Source organism: Columba livia, chromosome 5 (genome assembly GCF_036013475.1).
Source record: "Columba livia isolate bColLiv1 breed racing homer chromosome 5, bColLiv1.pat.W.v2, whole genome shotgun sequence".
NCBI lineage: Eukaryota > Metazoa > Chordata > Aves > Columbiformes > Columbidae > Columba > Columba livia.
The window spans coordinates 9,561,184-9,578,939 of record NC_088606.1 but is presented as its reverse complement, the minus strand read 5'-3'; the positions used below and the strand labels follow the sequence as shown (position 1 = coordinate 9,578,939).

At 44.7% G+C, this 17,756-nt stretch overlaps 1 protein-coding gene across 8 annotated transcripts in view; it reads left to right on the top strand.

Moving 5' to 3' along the window:
• CEP170B (centrosomal protein 170B) overlaps window positions 1-17,756 on the top strand; it is a 58,381-nt gene that overhangs the window by 25,851 nt on the left and 14,774 nt on the right. For 4 of the 8 annotated variants that reach the window (XM_065063312.1, XM_065063308.1, XM_065063310.1 and 1 more), the window contains exons 7-14: window positions 2,521-2,622; window positions 3,766-4,242; window positions 6,464-6,526; window positions 7,376-8,139; window positions 10,150-10,338; window positions 10,533-10,635; window positions 12,108-13,880; window positions 17,057-17,306. In XM_065063312.1, coding sequence (XP_064919384.1) covers window positions 2,521-2,622; window positions 3,766-4,242; window positions 6,464-6,526; window positions 7,376-8,139; window positions 10,150-10,338; window positions 10,533-10,635; window positions 12,108-13,880; window positions 17,057-17,306 — 3,721 coding nt within the window. The remainder of the gene's footprint in view (window positions 1-2,520; window positions 2,623-3,765; window positions 4,243-6,463; window positions 6,527-7,375; window positions 8,140-10,149; window positions 10,339-10,532; window positions 10,636-12,107; window positions 13,881-17,056; window positions 17,307-17,756) is intronic. The other 4 variants (XM_065063316.1, XM_065063315.1, XM_065063314.1 and 1 more) reach the window with 2 other exon arrangements.

Here is a 17,756-nt window from a genome sequence, read left to right as displayed (position 1 = left end):
CTTTTCGCTGTAGTAGAAAAGCTTCTTGGGGACAAAGGCAATAGCCACTGTGTCCAGTACGCAGGCGAGACAGAGATCTTGGGGTTGGAACAGCTTCTGGAAAGAGTTTTGTCCTGCAAGATGGATGTGAGCTCTCTTAGCTCATTTCTGCCCCTTTGGAAACAAAATTTTCTTGGAACAGATAACTAGAAGCTTCTAGACGAGGGGGGCTTTGGGATCCTGTGAGGGGCTGGGATGTGCTGGATGAGCTGTAATGAGGCAACTCCTTGCAAGGTGCAAGTGGTAACAGCACCTGTGCTTGGGAAAGATGCTGCTTGAGCAAGAGTTGGGTGTGAGATAGTCTTTGCATTTCATCTGTAGGGTAGTATGCTCAGGATTTCTTCCACCAGCAGCTTAAAATAAAACAACGATGAGCTTTCAGAATTGATTGTATTCATCTGAGACAAGTATCCAAAATCTCATCTGTTTCTTCAGGGTTGAGCCCCTCACTGTGCCCCATTCACCTTCAGGCATGAGTTACCCCAGACATAGCTGGGATTTGTGCATCACCCGATGTATTGTTCTGCTGACCCTGACTATCACTTGGCTGTCAACCCTAAGATCAATACTGCAGTTTAGGGGGTGATAGTCCATTGCAGTGTGTGCCCAAAAGAAGTATCTGACGGTAGAGTAGATCCTGTGTGGTTGGGATGGGATGGGGGTCTAGTGGGCAAGTCATGGCATGAAGAGGTTCCATGACAGAAGGTCTCAGCCCAGCAGAGACCAAACCCTGCTTGAGTGCCTCTCTTCATTGACAGCCTTGTGAACAGGTTTTTTCTTTTTCCTTTCTTCCCCTTCCCCTTGAGTGGTTTACCCATCTTCAGTTATGAAATGTATTGCTTAGCAATTTCAATTTATTCATGGTGAGAAATGCTTCTTCCTTTGAACTTTCAAAGGCCGCCTACATAAATTGAACACAGTTTGTCTTCCACGCACTCGAGGCGGAAAGGGGAGCAATGCTTTCAGCCTCTTTTGATCCTCAGTGTGAAGGGAGGCAGCGTGGTTAATTTTGAAACATGAAGATCTCTTGAAAAGGGCCTGTGGGCTGCATCTGTAAAGCAAAATTTTTGCCTGTGGACTGTCAATGTATGAGCTCATATATCTCTGGAACTATTCTAGAAAAATCCATGTCATGTAGTGGCTGTTGGGTCTGTGTAGTGTTAGAAACAGCAGCATAAAATCAGGCTCCTTTTTTTCCTTCGACTTATTTAAATCCCCTTCCTCTCCCAGCTTCCCTTATGCTGACAACTGCTTTCTGTCATGTCCCTATTAAAGCAGGGTATGCGAAATTGCAGGGCTGTTTGAGGGCTGCTTTGCACAGGGCAGTGTGCGGTTTTAAAACCACAAGCCGAGTGCGCAGCAGCTGTTGGTAGAAGCCCGGCTACGGCTCTGTAGCTGCAGCCAGTGTTTAAAACGTGGCCTGTAAAGTGTGTGCTGATGGCTGTTATGGGTAGAGGCAGAAGCAGTTAACAAAGCTGGAGCTTAACCTCAGCCCCTGACCTATCCTTGTGTCTATATCACCTCTAGATGAAAGATCAAAAGCTACTTTATTTGCTTCTCTTAAACTATTATAAAAACATAATATTAATAACTATACCACAGGTAAATTGAGGTGTATTCTTCTTGTTGCATAAAAAGCAGCAGCCCAAGGCACTGCCAAAACACAATCTTGTGGAAGACAAAGCGAAAAGCAGTGGATCAGCTCCTCTGGGTACCAGCTGTTGCAGCAAAGCCCTGATATGCCAGTGCATCCTCACTGAGCAGAGAAAACGATGCAAGTCTGGCTCTTCTAGGGGAAGCTTCTCCATGAGAAAAACCTCTGTCCTGCAAGGACTCTAGAATCCACTTGGTTTACTTTAAGCTTTAGAGAGCAAGAGTTTACTACTTCTTTATATATGTGCAAAGAGATGATTTTACCATTTTCCCTAAATTTGTAACACATCAAGAATTTCCTGTTGTGGCTGTGTGTCACTTTAGAGTGGGAGTGGTGAGTAGCTGGAAAAAAATCCCTGGCCTCACAACATCCAAGGACATGGTGGGGCGAGAAAGGGCAGAGCTAAAGTCTTCCTGATTAAGATCAGGAAAGAAGTCTGATTTTCACCTGAATTGCAGATGAGTTGCAGACAATTTTGTGGTTGGCGTTTCACAGTTTGTCCTGCCAAAACCTTTCCATTTTCTGTGAATAATGAGGCTAGAGAGGAAGAAAAGCTGGTATTTGGGAAACGCAGCTATGAAAGACAACAGAGAGCACTGGAGTCAGCATCTTGCAGCAGAATGTAAAAAATTAAAAAGTGGGGGGTGGGAAGAAAAGCCTGAACGTACTCATTATGATGTACAATTTGCTGTTGTTACAACTGCAATGTGACAGGTATATGATGTCATCTGATCCTGCTGCTTTTCCGTTTTGGCATGTGACTGACTTCTGTGAACCTGGTAAATTGATGTTTTCTGTGTCAAAATATTTGCTTATCCTCTTCCTAGAAACCAGTACTTACCGCACACCTCTTTATGGGCAGCCCTCCTGGTGGGGTGAAGATGATGCAAATAACAAGGAGGACAGAAGGCAAGAAGAACATTACTCAGGTAACGGAGGTGATTTGAGGTAGGAGAAGGTGGGGCGGACAAAATTTCTGCACGCTTTTGATCTTTACTGTGTGAAGCCATCCTGCTTTGAGGCTTTCATTACTGCTTTTTTGGTGCTTGTATGTGCACATTCATTCTTATGTGTAGATAGCTGCTGATGAAAGCAGAATAAGGGAAAATTAGTGTTTCCCCTAAAATATTTGAAATGGCAGTTGTGGAATAACGCAGTATGGATGAGAAAGGCTTTGGTGAGCTTGTTTGAGACCTAGTTCTACAGCAGTGCTGTATCTGTGATTGTGTGTAACTCACCCAAATAAAACATCTACTTTGTCTCCCAGGAGTTTCCTACCTAGAAGGTGCTTTAAGACCTGATGCTTTGGCTGGATTTGATTAATGTGGAAGCAATCTGTTTCTCACCTCATCAGCCTTGAAAGCCATTTAGTCTTACCAGTCCTGTTGTTGTGAATCTGTATGCATGGAAAATGCATCATTTTTCACATGTGCCCTAAACCTCATCTTTCTGTCAAGCATATGCTTTACTGCACAAAAGGGTGTTCTATTTTGATGAGCATGCAGCGTATCTGTTCTCTAGCAGAGAGGGGTTGTGATTAGCAGCCCTCCAAAGAGGTTGAAGTAAGTAGGTGACCCGCTAGCCAAGATGTTTGGGTTCTACTGAAAAAAAATGTGGATTTATTGCTGGTGATGTTACAGAATTAGGTGTTCTTCCAACAAAACCATGCCTTGAATAGCTTTGTACACTCAAGCTTTTCCTTTGAACTGTGGAAAGCTGAGCAGGTGTGCGTGGAAGTGAATTCAGCAAAGTCAAATAAGATCTTCCTTCTGCATCAGCCCAGGCATCCTTAAGGCAGCCTTAAAGGCCACCAGCCACACAGGTTCTGTCAAAACATACAACTGTGTGTGTGTGCTCAGCTCTCTCTTTGGGGGGCAATGGAAGAAAGGACGAAGTTAATAAAATAATAAACATTGGTGAGGCTGCAGCAGTGCAGTAATCACAGATTTCAGTGGTGAGGCCAGAGTACAGAGGTATCTAAAACAAAACTAGTATTTTTTTCTTTAATCCATTTCAGCTGATGTTTGTGTATTTAAGGTTTTGCCTTTTCTTTTTTTTTTTTCCTTTTGTAGAAAGATCAAAAGAGATAACCCAGCATGAAGAGGAACTGAATGGCAATATTTCTGGTTATAGAGATGCCCAAGAACAGTCTGTGTTTGCCTTCCGGAGAGAGCCAAGTTACTTTGAGATTCCAACTAAAGAATTTCAGCAGCCATCAAAATCTCCAGAAACACAGGTCCATGAGATCCCGACAAAGGATGTTGATGCCGTAGTAACCCCTGTTGTACAGAGTCACGCCTCTTTCACCATTGAATTTGATGATGGTACCCCCGGTAAAATAAAGATAAAAGATCACGTAACTAAATTTTCACTCAGACAGAGAAGACCATATAGTAAGGAACCGGCTCATACAGAAGTGATGTCAGCGGAGAGCAAAGTGGCCGACTGGCTTGTCCAGAATGACCCAAGCTTGATGAGACGGCAGTCTCCAGGAGAAGATGTGTACAGTACGAAGAGTGACCTGCCAGTTCATGTGAGGACGCTTAAAGGTGAGTAAATGTCTTGTCATATGGACATAGTTCTCTGTTGGACGTGCAAATGCAGCATAATAAAGGGGGAAACCCCTTCTCCTGCCAAGGAGAACTAGACTTAATTGTCTCTGCTCCAGATTTGCAAGATAAAGAACATTTCTTTAATGACTGTTAATGGTTTTGAATCCAGCAAGCAGGCTCTTCACCTGGCCCTGAAGTCACGTGTGGTGCTGGCCTGGAGACGCTCTAATCTGGTTCCTCTACATCTGTAATGCCAGCTCAGCAGTAACAGTTTTTAGAAAAAGGATTTTGATTTTTAAATGTCTAAAATTATTTCCATGTGGTCAGGCAGACTGGTGAACACAGGTATTACAGTGGATTTTCTTCTCTTGGCTCCTTCTAGCTGATGAATGACTTCTTTTTAGCTGTAGTCCAGAATGGGCCAAGTATGATAATCCTGATGGCCGTAATGACCAGAGCTACTTGGTTGGATGACCAGATGTCCTAACATGGAGACTAGTGATAGAGTTGAGATATATGTCATCACCAGTGAAGGAAATTGTTGTCCATGTAGAATGTTTATTTTCATAAACTAAAGCTTCACTGAAATCCTGCCTTGTTCAAAAACTTCAGGTTTTGTGGACCTGTGTCCTGTTAAATATGTCACTGTGGAGGATTCTTTGGGGATTTTCAAAGGTCTGAATTGTAGTTTGGGGTCCGGTTCTTAGTGCAGCTGGTGGGAGTCGCATGATTCTCATGTATTTTGCAAGATTTGGGCTTGCCTGGATGTCTCTCTTGGGCCATGCACTGAACAGCTAGGAGGAGACCACTGATTCCTGCGTTTTCACTGCCTTGCAGACCTCTGGAAAAGCTGTCGGTTTTAACTGCACCTTTAAGTGATAAAATTGTATTGAAGGTTACCAGACCTACTTGTGCTTAAGGTCGTTCTTAAAAGAAAGCAATACCTTGTTTTGCCCTACAGGAGTATTTGCTTGGTCCTTGTTGGAAAAAAACCTCCTCATAATATGAAGAGTTTTACCTATTGCATCTCCAACTTGCAGTTTTATGTACAGTTTTTGAGAAGCTCCTGTGGTCAAAAAGATCTCACATTTCCAGCCCCAGGAAATGGAACTGTTTTGTTGTCGTTGCTTGTTTCTAGTTCTTCCCAATAAGGGACAGTGTTGGAGTGCCCTGCTTGATTATTTAGGGTCTAATTTTCAGTCTACTGTGACTGTGTGATAGAGGGTTTTGGTGGTGTGGTGTGTTTTTTCTTTGTTTTGTTATTATGATACTGGATTGTGTTGACTTGCTGGAGAACATTGTCAGGAATACAAGCGTGTTTCAGTAGTTTTGCTCATTCCTCTTGGAGAAAACTAGGGAGTTAGGGAGGCGCTGCTCATGCTAGGATTTTCCTGAGCAATGCACAGGAATACTAGACTGGCGGCACTTGCCTCTTCACAGTCCATAAGGCATGGAAAGAAGCTGGGGTGATTTAATGCATAATTTGCATATCAAGAAATGAACTCTTTGGACATGCGATTAAAAGCTACAGTGTTGGTGGCCTGAGGAGTTTATCCAGCTCTGCTTTGGCAGAGGACAGGGTGTCATTTATCTGCGATAGCTGTGTAACGTGTTCTACTGACAGGGGTAATTTTGAAGATGTCTTGGAGGCTACTGCTGGCTGCCTACCAGGTTTGGGTCTTTAGAATCAGAGACGCTCACCATTGGGGTTTGTTAGTAACATTTGCTCGCTTTCAGGAACAATGTGAACATAAAGCCTGTTGTCGAGGCTAGAGAGTTCAGGCCTTAGAAGCTTGAGGGCACATGCATGGTGTTCTGCTGGGTCATCCATGTTCATGGTGGGTGGTTTTCCTTGTGTCTTCACCATTTTGCATTCAGCAGCGTTCGTAGCAAAGACCTTTTAATTTAAGAACTTTCCCTTCTAAGGACGAAGCTTATCAGCCCTTGGGCACAATGCAAAGTTTGCTGGTTTCCCTCATTGAGGGAGTTGGGAGACTCTTCAGAGGACTGACTGCTGGGTTGAATGGATCTTGTATTAAATTCTAATCTTTCACAGCTAACTCGAGGTAATAAATGGTCTTCACCCATGTGTCTGGAGAACTTGCAAAGTAGGTTTGAGCAGTTTTCCTTTCAAACACGTGGTATTTTAGCCAGTATATCTTGCTGCATATTACAGTCTAGAGCGCAGAGACCTCTTTCCCCGTTCTCCCGATGACAGGTTCCTGGTCGTTGACTGAATCGTGTTGTGTGCCTTCACACCCGTTTCCTTCTCCAAAAAAAGGTTTGTTTTTTGTTTTACTTTTAACTTTTTGTTTAACTTACTTTCTGAGAGTCCTGAGCTAAGGTGCTGAGGGGCAAAGCATCACTGATACAAAGAGAAGGTTGTAAAGATGGTTGTCACTAACATGGGTGAAAATAAACTATTTAAGCTTAGTGAACTCTAAGTAATAATTTCACCTTTGCTTGGCTGATGATAGGATGGTGTAACTCATGGGGATGTCATGGTGTGGTTCTTAAAACTTCAGAAAAAGTAACGAATCCTGCAAATCCACTTTTCTGTTAGTATCTGGCTTATTTTACCCTTGTAGAATGGGATATGATGGGTGCTCAGAGGTGCATGCACTTGTAACGCACTGATCTGGTCTTTCATTATGGGGATTTGGTTTCATGGGATGCAGCGTATGGGATTTATTTACTGATCCTAGAGAGAGATTTCTGCTCTCTAACAGAGAGAACCTAACAAGGTGATCTTGGACTACAGTAATTGGACAGAATGGAAAATAATGTCATCATTTTTATTTAAATGAAAAAAAGAAAAAGCAAACATTAGGTATCTGAAACCATCAGTGTTACAAAATCAGAAACCCTTGGGGTTGAAATGATTTCTTGAATTGGTTTTCAATAACTTGGATAGCCGATCTGTTGTGAAGAGTGGGGTCAGGAGACAGGTGCCTTCTCTTTTATTTCCTCCGATGGGGTGCAATCCCTGTACCACAGCAGATGTTTTTGGAGTTGTTTAATCCTATAAGTTTTTTTCTTCTAACTGAAAAGCTAAATTTCAATTGGGAGGTAATGATAGGGCCACGGCAATGGAGAATATGGAAGTCAAATCTACATACCTTGTTTCCAGGCAATAGGCACGAGGACGGGACACAGAGTGACTCCGAAGACCCTGTGGCACCCAAGGCGGAGAAGGAGACGACAACGGGCAGCGAACGTGCGGCGGAGCAAACCAAGCTGCAGCGCCAGATGAGGCGTGATCCCCACGAGATGCTGCACAACAAGCAGGCCTTCGTCATCGAGTTCTTCGAGGACACGCCACGGAAGAAGCGGTCACAGTCCTTCACGCACAGCGCTCACTCCTCCCAGAGCGACACCGATCAGGGGCTGAAGACCAAGGTCGAGAAGCGTAAGAATGCTTTGCCAGCAGAGAAGCTGGGAAATGCAGTACCACCGTCCCACTCTGGTGCCCAGGCAGGCAAACCGAGTAACAGCTCCTCCGGGACCCAAAGATCTGGCTCCTTCAAGAGAGAGAAGACAGAAGATCGAATCAACTCTTCGTCCTCCTCTGCTTCCAGAACATCAGCCAAAACTTACGGGAGCATTGGGAGGAAGTCTAAGATGGCTCAGGATTTTATGGCTGAGTATTTGCGGGAGACTGGTCAGTCTGGGAAGCCAAGCGCTGAGAAACCAGCGCCTCTGCCCATGCCGGTAGCTCCACGTGTGGTTATATCATCAGAACCAGAGTCTGCCCCTGCCCCACCCCCGGAGGTAAAGTCAGCCCAGGGCAGGAGGAATGATGAGGAGGACAGCGTGAGCGAGACGGGTACATACACCATTGAGACGGAGTCGCAGGATAAAGAGGTGGAGGAAGCACGAAAAATGATAGATCAGGTAAATGCTGGTTTTTGTGCTTGGTCAGCAAGCTGAAGGCTGTGAAGGCTTGGGCTTCTGCCCTTGTGCTGGAGGGCCTAACTTCATTAGCTGTCAGGAGCAGTGGGGATTTATGGTTAAGGTGGGGAAATCTGGGTGACCTGTGTTAAGGATAGGCCTGGACAAACTGAGAGGCTGATCTTTAAAAAAATCTAACAAAACGACAAACAAAAAACCCACAGAGTGCAGGAAGGCAAGGTGAGCCCACAGCAAAGAGTTGCCTTGCTTCCAAAATGGGATTTGGATGCAAAAGTGCAAGAGCAGGCTTGCCATCTGTTTAGAGGAAAGGCAGGAGCAGAATGAAGATGTGACTGATACTGCTGAGAGCGGCTCTGCTCTCTAGGGCTGCTCCCAAGCCTCTGCCTTGGCCTTGCATCACCTCCTGCCCGCTGTTAGGAAGACGGGAGCTGCATCCCATCACTGATGCAGCATCCCGTGGTGGGACAAAGGAAATGCAGGCCAGGAGCTGCTGCTCTCGGTCCTTCACAAGCGTTGGTGGTAGGTGGTTCTGTGTTTGGCTGTGCCTGGTTAGAAAGGGGAGAGCTTGCTGGCAGGGCAAGTGGCAGCTGGTAGAGCTAGTGAAGGGTGTGGTCTAGGGCAGAAGCAATCTTAGATGGATCTCTACTTGTTTGAATTTTGCAAATTGAATGATAACCCTTAAAAAGCAAAACCCAGAGATGAGGGAGAGGCTTAAACTGCCCCCCCCCCACACACACCTCACTAAGCAACCACAGGGCAAACCAAAGTTTGGCTGATTTTTCAGGTTTAACTTTTGTCTGTGGTCTATGATGAAAATAAAACTGGCAAGTGGATATGAAGATTTAGTGAAATGTAGGCAGGAGGATGGTGAGGTTTAAAGGAAGCCTTAAATGAACCTGGCTTTAGAGCTGTGTATAGTGTTCTGTGAGCCTGGATCTAGCTTCACTCATTTGTTTATTATGTTTGTTCCTTAAATCTTGTTTGAAATGTGATCGGAAGCTTTCAGGGCAGGGTGTTCAAGCCACAGCAAGGCCCTAGTCCTGACATGAGGTAATTGCTCTGATGGGGAAATACAAGGAAAAATGCCACAAAAATTGCAGTTATTTCTGAAAGTACTCTTGGCAGCCGTGTGACTGAGGCAGGCGAGCCGGCCAAGTTCTGCTCTTGACTCTGCCACGGACTTGGTGCAGTGCAGACCTGCCACTGGGGAAACAGCTGGTAACTGGACCTCAGTGTTTCTGTTCAGCAAGAACAATTATATGAATTCTGGACTCGCTGAGGTTTTGAGGTGACTCTCCCCACCCCAATCCCCATGCACGTGTTTTGTTTTTTTTTAAATAGAAATGAGAGTGGAGAACTTTTAAGGCCATCTCAGCCCAGCCTACATACTATCCGTGGTGGCATCTTCCTCTGAACTACTTGTAGTCAGGGAAGAGAAACAAGCCCTTTGGAGGCACGGATCTTGGTCACCTCCCCTAGGAAAGCCTCTCCAGAGGGAACCTGGCCAGCCAGCTCAAACTCTCACCCCTCTCTGAGGTGCATCCTTTCCCAGGAACTGACGTGTCAGTGTGAGGCTGCTTTGCTCAAACCACTTGCTGCTATAGTCTCTGAAAGACCCTGGAGATGGAGCTTTCTCAGCTTTTTCTAATTCTTGGTGAATTAGCTGGTAGATAGCTTTCCTGACACATCCTGAATTTCTCAGGGTTGAAAGGGGCTCCTTTTCAGTGAAAGTTACTATTGTTAAAGGCAATGCACCAAAATAATGAGGGTGAGAGGAAAGGTGGGAGTGAGTGGGATGAACTATGAATGAGTGAGTGTATTTAAAGCTGCTACTGTGGAACAGAGAAGAAAATTATTTACTTAGCTTGCATGGAAGTGTTGGCAAGTGTTTCTGGCCCTTTGGGTTTTGACTTAATGATTTATGGATTAGGTTTTGGGCTAATATTTTTCAGTTTTCTTGGTTTTTAATCTTTCCTTTGCAAACCTTTACAGGTTTTTGGTGTTTTTGAGTCTCCTGAATTTTCCAGAATCTCTTCAGCCTTTAGACCAATAATTAAAGGAGAAAAAGATGACTCTGGCTCTCATCAGCATCTAATCAGTGAAAATGGCACTAGTCAGAAGTCACCCTTGCTCCAGGCACTTGCCTCAAAAGCTGTGAGTGGATCTCAGGCTGATGCGCAGGTACGGGCAGTCCAGGTGGATTTGCTGGGATGGTGGAGGTGTAGATGGGTTTTCCGTCTGGGCAGAAATGTGATGCGTAGATTGATTTCCATTTTGAGGAGGCTGAGTGGTGTGTGTATGAGAGGTGAGATTTTGTGGCCTGGGTTTGGTTTACAAACTTTATTTCTCACGCTGCCTTCCCCATCTCATTGTAGATGTCTGCAGCATCTCAGGGGAGCCAGAAGTGGGTGTCTAGGTGGGCAAGCCTTGCGGACAGTTACTCTGAATCTGTCTCTGGGCAGGGTGATGGAGGTGCAGGTAAGTCTTATCCTGACATCACTATTTGAAGATGACTAAATCTAAGCCAGGAGAATATGAAAAGCAGAAGTTAAGGGTGCCTGTGCATCTGGCTGTGACTTATTTTCTGTTGTAGTTAATGTATTTGGGGATGAGAAGGAGAGAGTGAAATGTTCCCAGTGGAATAATGATGGAGATAGCCTCTGGTTTGCATTTCAGACTCATCCGAGAAGTTCTTAAATGTTATGTTTGGTATGACTAAAGGGCACCTGGGAAAGAGAAAGATCACAAGGGCCTTCTTGGGTGTTAACTAGCCCTGAGTAGTGATTCTTGAGACTGCCTTGTGATGCCAAATGAAAATCATTTACAAGTTATCTTGGACATAATTGCTGACTTCTGCTTTTCTTGTGTCTGGCTGTGCTGGGAATTTTAGGCTATTCTGGGGTTTGCTGTAGGGTGGCAGGTTTGGAGTGTGGAGATTAGTGTAGAAAACAGGATATGGAGGGGAGAAGGGGAGTGGGAGGAGATCATGCTCCTCTAGTAGCTGAGAAGGCAGTTTACAGAGCCCCAGGTCCTGTTGAAACACGAGAAAGGAAGAACAACGTTTTGTTGGCTTTTGTAAACTTTTTCACCCTTTTTTGGTTGGAAATATTTGCCATTACCCTCATGCCATTAACAGCTATAGATAGACACAGTAAAGAATAGAAGAAACCTTTGTTTTGGAGGTCACTGCCACTGTTTTCACATTGTGTGGGAACCTGACTCCTGGAGTGTTTGAAATATTACCATAGTCAAATAACCAGTTATCCTGGTATTTAAAGGCAGTATCAGATATGGGAGAAATATGAGCACTCGTTTTATGAAATGTGTCCGTACTGATAAGCCCACCCACACTGGGGCGGTGAGCTCTAATTCAAAACCTCTTAATTGGTATGAGGTCTTTCTCCTCAGACTTTGCTGTGGGATATGATTATATGAGAACTTACACTTGTGAAAAACATCATCTGTTTAGTCAAATAGGCTGTGTTGTGTAGAATGACACCTGAAACACTGCATAACTACAGAGGTTTGCCTGATGGCCTTTTGTCTTATTCCCGTGGCCTGATTTATAGAATCATATAATCATTTTAATTGGAAAAGACCTCTAAGATCATCAAGTCCAGCCGTTATGGTAGATAAATGCCCGCACCGCCATTATCCTCTGAAGTATGTGCTTGTACTGAGAGGTATATTTGGGAAGATGAGCCTGAAATTCTGCCTTGAGACACGGAAGGTGTTGAGCACTCTGATCCACCAAAGGAATTAAGTATGGTGTGTGTATTGATAAACCTGAGGCTGCAAGCACCAGCCAGGCCCCACTGATGTTCATATTGCATAAAAGCTTAGTTCTAAGCACTTTTGTGGACTTGTACTTTGTGGGATCAAGCTCTTTTTAAATAAATAAGTGCTATAGTTGTACAACAGTTGATTCTTGTCCACTTAACTCTCTTCAGAAAGCGGTGCAGCCCCAAAACCTGGGGAACCAGAAAATGCTGCTCCCTTGAGAACAAGGCGCCTTCTTCCCCAACTCCCACCAAGCGATAAATCAGATAGCCCCGCTCCCACGGTCCTGATTTGCCAAGATTCTTATTCTGAGGTTACCAAGAGAACCATCGTGAAGGACCCCTGTGTGGAAGCCTATGGTGATACCAGCAGCCGCCTCTTCATCCAAGAAGATTTGGATCCAGATAGCCTCAGTGATGCCAGCAGATCTGACGATGGCTTCAGCCTGGAAAAAGGCAAGAAATATAAAGAGAACAATAAAATGCTAGAGCAGATGGCGGAAGACACAAGATCAGAGAGCCGGCAGCCAGGATCCTCCCGAGTCTCAAATGTGAGAGCTGTAAGTGAGCCAGTTTCTACTTCGTTCTACATTGGTGATGACAGCAATGATGTGGGGATTCCATCCAAGTTCTCTCTGAGCGTGTCCCATGCTCGAGCAGAAAAAGACAGCAAGGATCAGGAGTTTTCCTTCAAGTCTGCTGGCACACCAGCTCCTGGAAAACCACCAGTCAAAGATGTTAGTGCTTACATAAATGCAGCTGGGAAAGTGGTTATTTCCCTTCATCAGACTCTTCCTCAAGATCAAGAAAACATGGCAGGAAAGGAAACATCATCTTTTGCTAGACAAGAAAGTTTTACCAAAGATAAATCAAACACTGGTGTTCCTCAAAATAAACTTCCACATATTTCAAGTCACCCTCTGCTTAAGGATTTAGAGGCTGTTCGGTCAACTCGTATGGACTTTGGTCAGGAGACTCATCTTCTCCTTAAGGACACTGAAACTGCTTTGGCAGCACTGGAAGCCAAATTACTTAGTCAAAGCCAACAGTTGGAGCCCTCAGAAACTGCTGGTCAGCTGGAGGACTCCTTGTCGGGAGATTCGGACGTGGACACTGCCAGCACGGTCAGCTTGGTGAGTGGCAAAAATGTCCCGACGAGTGCCCCGAAGCGCAAAGCGGTTGCGAGCTTGCAGAAGGAGAAATCTTCCTCCACACCCTCCATCCAGGACCAGTGTGGGCAGCCCAGCGCTCGGGACAGGCTGACGGAGAAGCGGAAGACACAAGCACCAGAGGCATCAAACCACGTGGAGGCCACCAAACGCTTCCAGATGAAGCGGAGTGCTGGGACGCAGGGGTCGCTCGACTTCACGGATGATGAGAGAAGCTCGAGCTTGCCCTACTTGCCGGTTCCTGACGCGGTTGTGTCTGACCACGAGCACTCTGTAACCCGGCCAGTTCCCAGAAGGAAACCTTTTGCTCAGGCCACCAAGGAGGACCACAGCAAAACTACATCGAATGTGCAGAAGATCCAGCAAGTTCTCACCCGCTCCAACAGTTTGTCCACCCCACGACCCACAAGGGCCTCGAAGCTACGTCGTGCCCGGCTGGGAGATGCTTCAGACAATGAGTGCATTGATACTGAGAAAACAGCCTCCAACCCTGAAGCCACCACTCAGGGCCCCAAGCAGTCTACAGAGACGAAGAAGCTCTCCCGGCTGGACATCCTCGCCATGCCGAGGAAACGAGCGGGTTCGTTTACAGTGCCCAGTGACTCCGAGACGGCACAGTCGAGGACGGGGTTTTCAGGCCGGAGTGTGGAGTCCTATCGGAAGACGGGTGTTTCAGAGGTGAGAGCCGCAGCGAGGAAAACAGCAGCCGCTGCCTCCGTGAAGCAGCCTTTCAGCAGGACCCGCTCCAGCAGTGTCAAGTATTCCTCCTCATCCAGTAAGTGCTCGTGCTTTATGTTCGTCTCCTGCTGCCCTCTTTCTGATTTATAGGCTGCACATGGTTGCCCAGGATTGGTATCTCAGTAACACGAGCGCTGCATCAGTGAGTACAAAAGTCAGAATTAAGGAGTGATACAGAGGTTGAGATTTCCTGTGGGTTTGGAGACAGCAGAGCATCTCTCATACCCAGTGAGATATTATTGTGGAGTTGTCTGTGAGGATATTGCAATAGCTATGTTTTGGGTTTTTTTTTCAGTGACTGTTTTTTGAATTACCAATTGCCATTTGACAGGAGCACATTAGCAATTTTTCTGTTAAGTAGGAAGAATTTAATGCCTTTTCAGTGCTACAAAGATTTCTGTTCTGTTTAGTTTGACTTCTAAGATTCAAAGTTTACTCCAAGAGAGCTTACAGTGGTGTTGATGGCAGCTGGTGTCCAACGTGACAGGTTTGAAGTTTCTGAAACAGGAGAACAAAAAATAAATGCCCTTTTGTGAAAGCTGTTCCCATGTTCTTCCTGTAAATGCAAATGTGGAGCTGGACACTACACGTTGATTGTCCCAGGAGTTTTACGCTCCTGTGTCATTTCTTTCCCTTTTGCCATAGGTGAGGCAGGTGCACGGTTGTGTTTCCCCCATGGTGGAGGTTTGGGGGCTGTCTTGTCCCCTAGCTGTGCACTCAGCAGACCCTTGCAATATCAATGTTTCTCATATTGAAATCAGCCTTTAATTAAATAGTGTGGACAATGCAGATGACCACTCTCACCTGGTAACTGGGAATCAGAGATTGTCCCTGACACCTTTGGTCTAAGTCCTGGTCTATACCCATGCTTCTTGACCTACCATGGATGTGGCAAAGCAGATGTGTTTGCTTAGGTTTTCTTTAATGATGAGGGGACAAGGGATGGGAAGACACCTTTGGCTGGTTTTCCCAGGCCTGTTGAGAGGGATGGTATTTTCACGAGATCTGTGTTTTTTGTAAGGAGTCATAGAGTTCTGGGTTGTATACTTTTTGTATACTTTCATACAGTTAAAATAATTATCCTTCTTGCGGTATTCATTTTTATTGCATGCTAAAAATGTTATTTGCTGCTTGTTTTGATTTGGATTGTTTTAGTGCATCCAGCTTCCCTTTCAATGATTTTCTTCTTACACATTTGTATATGCATGTAAATCAGAATGTGGACGAGCTAAAAGAGTATATACAGTCTCTTCTCTTGCCTTTTTTGAGATGATGCTATTATTGACTTCTTGTTAAACAGTAACAAATTTAAAGCAAAATCATGTGGTCAGAGTTTTCCATACAGGAGGAACTCTTTGCACCCTCTCTGCCTTTGGACCACAGACTGCAAATCATTTGGAGAACAATGATCAGTTGGTTTAAATGAATTGGTTTTTGATTTCCAGCGCTTTGTAGCAGCACGCTAACACCTTCCTTTGTGCATAGTTGCAGCAGATGATGCTCATCCTTCCTCTGAATTAGTTGCTCTTAAAATACTAACCTCCTAATTCCTTGATCGGATTGTGGGCCTTGCACGAGCTCTCAGTGTGCTGGTGTGCTTCTTGCTTCCTAGTGCTGCACCAAGTGCATGATGCATGTTCCAGTACTAATGCTATTATAGATATAATGAATCAACACCTAGCACCCTGTTCCTGGAACAAACATTGATAAACCAAAGTGTTGCACTGTGGCATCAAGAGATTTTTTAGCATGATACAAGCGTTGAGTGTCAAAGCCCTGGGAGTAAGGAGGCAGATGCGGCTGATTTATTCAAGGATTTCTTAAAGTGTTTAGCTAATCAGAATAGTTTCCAACTCTCCCAGTGAGAGAAAGTTAATCCTGCTAACAGAGAACAGAATGAACTATCTGGCCATGAGACAAGAAATGCCAGTAGATTGCCTGGCCATCTGAAGTAACTTCGTGTGAAATGCACAGATAACAGAATAATCCAAGTTACCAATTTGGAAAGCTAATGGCCTTGTCTCCCCTGCTGCTCTGTGTATGTGATTTGTTTACACAGTGTAATTTGGATGGTATGAAGGGTGTTAATTCTGATTTCCCTTGGTGTACAGGGATTGAAAATCAGGCTCTTCATTTCAAAATTGATTTTCAATGACCGGGTGACCTCTTGATTCTAAACCTGTATTTAAAATAAATTATGTATCTACTGATGGAGTATGAGCAAATTTATTTTTTCTTTACATACGTGTATATATATATATAAAAATCCTAAGACAAGACATTTATATAGCTATAGCCGAGATAGCAATATCTAGGAATACTTTTTTTCACTATACAGTAATTATCTATAGTTTCTACCTGCATCTTATATGCCAAATTACTTTTGTTTGTATGATCTATTATGCTGGCTTAATTTGCTTGCAGTATTTCAGTGTTATGATAATCTTGATAACACAGTGAAGCTTTTAGGTGTTGTAATTTTAAATAACCCGACTGGTTCTGTGTTTGGTGGGTCTTCATTCTCCAGGGAAGGATGGAAGGGAATGAAGCCGTGTTTGTAGAGAGTGTAGGGAGGCAGCAAACAGCAGGAGCCCAGTTTTCAAATAAGGACATCTCAATCCTTCCCATACAAGGAGGACCTGGGTGTCTCCACATCTGCAGAAGCGGTTGGGAGAATTGGGCAGCGGAGCCAGACCTGACTGGATGAACACATTAATGGTGAATTGTGAGGCAGGAGGTGAATGTGAGGGTGTGGACTCTTGCAAATAACACCAAACACCATAGTCTGTTCTTCACTCAAAGACCCCTCCTTTTGCTTGTACTTTCAGCTAATTGGAAAGGCGTCTGCAGGCTTGAAAATTGGGCTCTTTTTAGAAGAGGACTTCTGTGGGACTATGAGGAGTCTCAAATGTGTGCTACTTATACACAGAGCTTCTGTGCATGGAAAGCCAAGTCTGTGATAATTTACTACATGAAGTTGTTAACACAGTCATTTTACTTTTCCATTGGGATCTCCCACTCTGAATTTGTGTAGTGAATGGGAGCCATAGAAGCACTCAGCTTTGAAATAAGCTCTGAGAATGTGCCGTTTGGCTTAAAATCTGCACAGAAACTCTCAGTGTGTTCTCGGGCTTGTTTCGTGTTACCTTTTTGCCCTGTTGTAGTTATTCTTTACTACTGTCCTCGGTCTGAAACCAATTCATTTTTTATAAGCATCAAGGCGGAGACCACAGGGTTCAGATTACACTTCTACTTCGGAGGAAGAATATGGCTCAAATCACAGCTCCCCTAAACACAAACGCTCCCATACTTCAACAGCCACTCAGACACCGAGGTTACGTGGCTCTGGGCTGAGCAAGCAGAAGCACAACGGCAGAGAAACGGATGATGATGAAGATTTTGATGACCACCCAGACCCCTACAACTTCATGGCGCAAACAGCAGAGATCGCAGAAATAGCCAGGTGAGGTGGGGTTTTGTGCATTGACTCATGCTGAAAATGGATTGAGGCTTTTTCATGTTCAAAACAAATGGAGGGGTGGAGGCAGAAGAAGAGACACTCTTGTTGCATGTCCCCCATCTCCTATGTATCTGAACATCAGTATGTTCAAACTTGGAAGGTTTTCATGAAGTTTTACAGCCTGTGCTGGTTGCACCATCTCTCTAGCAAACGCCAAGGAGCAGGGAAGCTGGGTTGTATCTTGCTTTGTTTCTTGTTCAAGCTGTGGATGGGTATCCTCTTTTAGCTCTGCCAAAAGACGTACCTGTCTATATCTGCTTATCTTTGCTTTCTGCTGGAAGTCACCATGTGTGCACGGACTGGTTGGTGTGAACTGTCCTAATTCTCTGCAGAGGAAGTCAAATGGATTAGCAAAGACTGAACATGTAAACTGTTGAAGCTGCTCTGCCTGAG